Source organism: Entamoeba invadens, assembly GCF_000330505.1.
Source record: "Entamoeba invadens IP1 unplaced genomic scaffold scaff_1105074724765, whole genome shotgun sequence".
In the NCBI taxonomy this organism is placed as follows: Eukaryota; Evosea; order Mastigamoebida; family Endamoebidae; genus Entamoeba; species Entamoeba invadens.
In genome coordinates this window covers 4,946-6,812 of record NW_004191854.1, presented here as the reverse complement: position 1 = coordinate 6,812, position 1,867 = coordinate 4,946, and the positions used below count along the sequence as shown (strand labels likewise).

At 30.0% G+C, this 1,867-nt stretch overlaps 1 protein-coding gene across 1 annotated transcript; it reads right to left on the bottom strand.

Moving 5' to 3' along the window:
- Positions 1 to 2: 2 nt before the first annotated feature.
- On the bottom strand, positions 3 to 1,746 carry EIN_245120 (hypothetical protein; the record flags this gene model as incomplete). The annotated part of the gene is made up of 1 exon (XM_004185507.1): positions 3 to 1,746. A coding segment is annotated over one exon (1,744 nt), but the record flags the coding sequence as incomplete, so codon positions are not given.
- Between the last annotated feature and the right edge of the window lie 121 nt (positions 1,747 to 1,867).

The following is a 1,867-nucleotide window of genomic DNA, read 5'->3' as shown; positions in this document are numbered from 1 at the left end:
CGATATTCCATTTGAAACTCCACCTTCCATTTCAACACAGAAACTTTCATTTTTTAATATAAAGTTGTTATCACAAATGGAACATTTCTCGTTTTTACACAAACGGCAATGCGATGTGCAGCTCTCGCATTTTTTATATGAATTACCATTGTGACAATTAATACAAACGCTTCCATCACCGTGTTGGCACTTGGTATCCAACACACATTTGTTTTCATTTGTTATGTATCTGTCTTGACATTTGTAACAATTAGTTGATGTGCCATATAAACAAATTTCTGAACTAATACACTCAAATTGTCCATTCAAAACATACCCAGTTTTACACAATACACATTTGTTGTTTTTGTTGTACGTCTCACAATTTTCGTCAAGAGGTAGACATGCTCCATCTACAAGTCGATATTGATTGTCACACATGAGGCACGTTAAACCACCTTTTGTCATTTCAAAAAGATAACAATATTTCATTGCATTGTTGTTACTGGCGTTTTCCAAGAATACAAAACTCTTTCCATTTTCACTGAAATTAATTTGAACGATTTGAACCAAAGTTGTGTTTTTAGAAATGAAAATGTTTGTGTTTTCATACAAACAAAGTGTTTTTATATTTCCTGTGCAGTCAATATTTAATTCTGTGGTGTTTCGGTTTAAATTAAATTCGTAATATGAAGCACCGTTACACGACATTGTATTTGACACAGATGAATACACAAATGACGAATAATCATCAAACAAAGAAATGGCTACTTTTCCAAAAGTGAACGAAAACACTAAATCATTAACAATTTTTGTGTAAAATGTCAATATAATATCATCAGCAACAGTAACTTGTTTTGAACTCTTAAAGTTATAAATAGCAATACTACGATCTATCACCAATTCTGTGCCACTAAGATCATTATTAAACATGTCAAACCAATTAAATTTATTTGATAATTTGAGTTTGCAATTCACACCACCATCGTTATTACACGGACAATGTGGATAATCAAATGCACCTTCCATTGTGGTTGGTGATTTTGAAGTGTACATATTTGTTTTCAACATACAAACAACGTCTTTGTCAAGTGGTGTACCATTTGGGCAAAATCGAATTAACTTTTTATTTGAAATGAGGTACCCCTTCCCCATTGTAAAGTTGAATGAGTATTTAAACATATCTGATGTGATATGGGTTGGATTTGTATTAATGTCGATATTAGATTCGTTATTAAGTGAAATGACATCAAAACACTTTGTGTTGTCTGTTGGATTCGTTATATCAAAATCAGATCTTCCAGTGTAGTTATAATTGAGGTGGAGGTAAGTTGAATTCCACATGATGATTCGTGGGTTGTTTAATTCTGGATCAATCAAATTGAGGTTTCCAGCAATGGACAACTTTCCAAACATAAATGTATTTTTAATCACATGTATTGTAGCTTTTGGCTCAATGATAAGTGTTTGGTTGCTATGCAAATTGATCGTATTTGAAAAAATAGAATCTGAAGCAATTGTAAGAGTTTGAATGTTGTACCATTTTTCTTCGTTCGAATAAAATTTTATGTTATTAATAATGACAAATTTATGAAACATGAATATATCAGATGAAAAATTAAAGTTTAAAGAAAAACAGATCGAATTTGTTGTTACTGAACAATTTGAAGGAGTAAATCCGTCGTCAGTGTCAGTGCCATTTGGAGTACAGTCACATCGATATCCATATGTTGCTAATGAAAATACAAAAACAAATACAATTTTCATTTTCAAATACTTGATTTACAATTATTATCAGTTTTTTTTACATTTATAATTATTTTTAATGTTATTAATATGTATTTATAAATAGAATATATAAAATTAATTTGTAATCATAGTTTTTTAT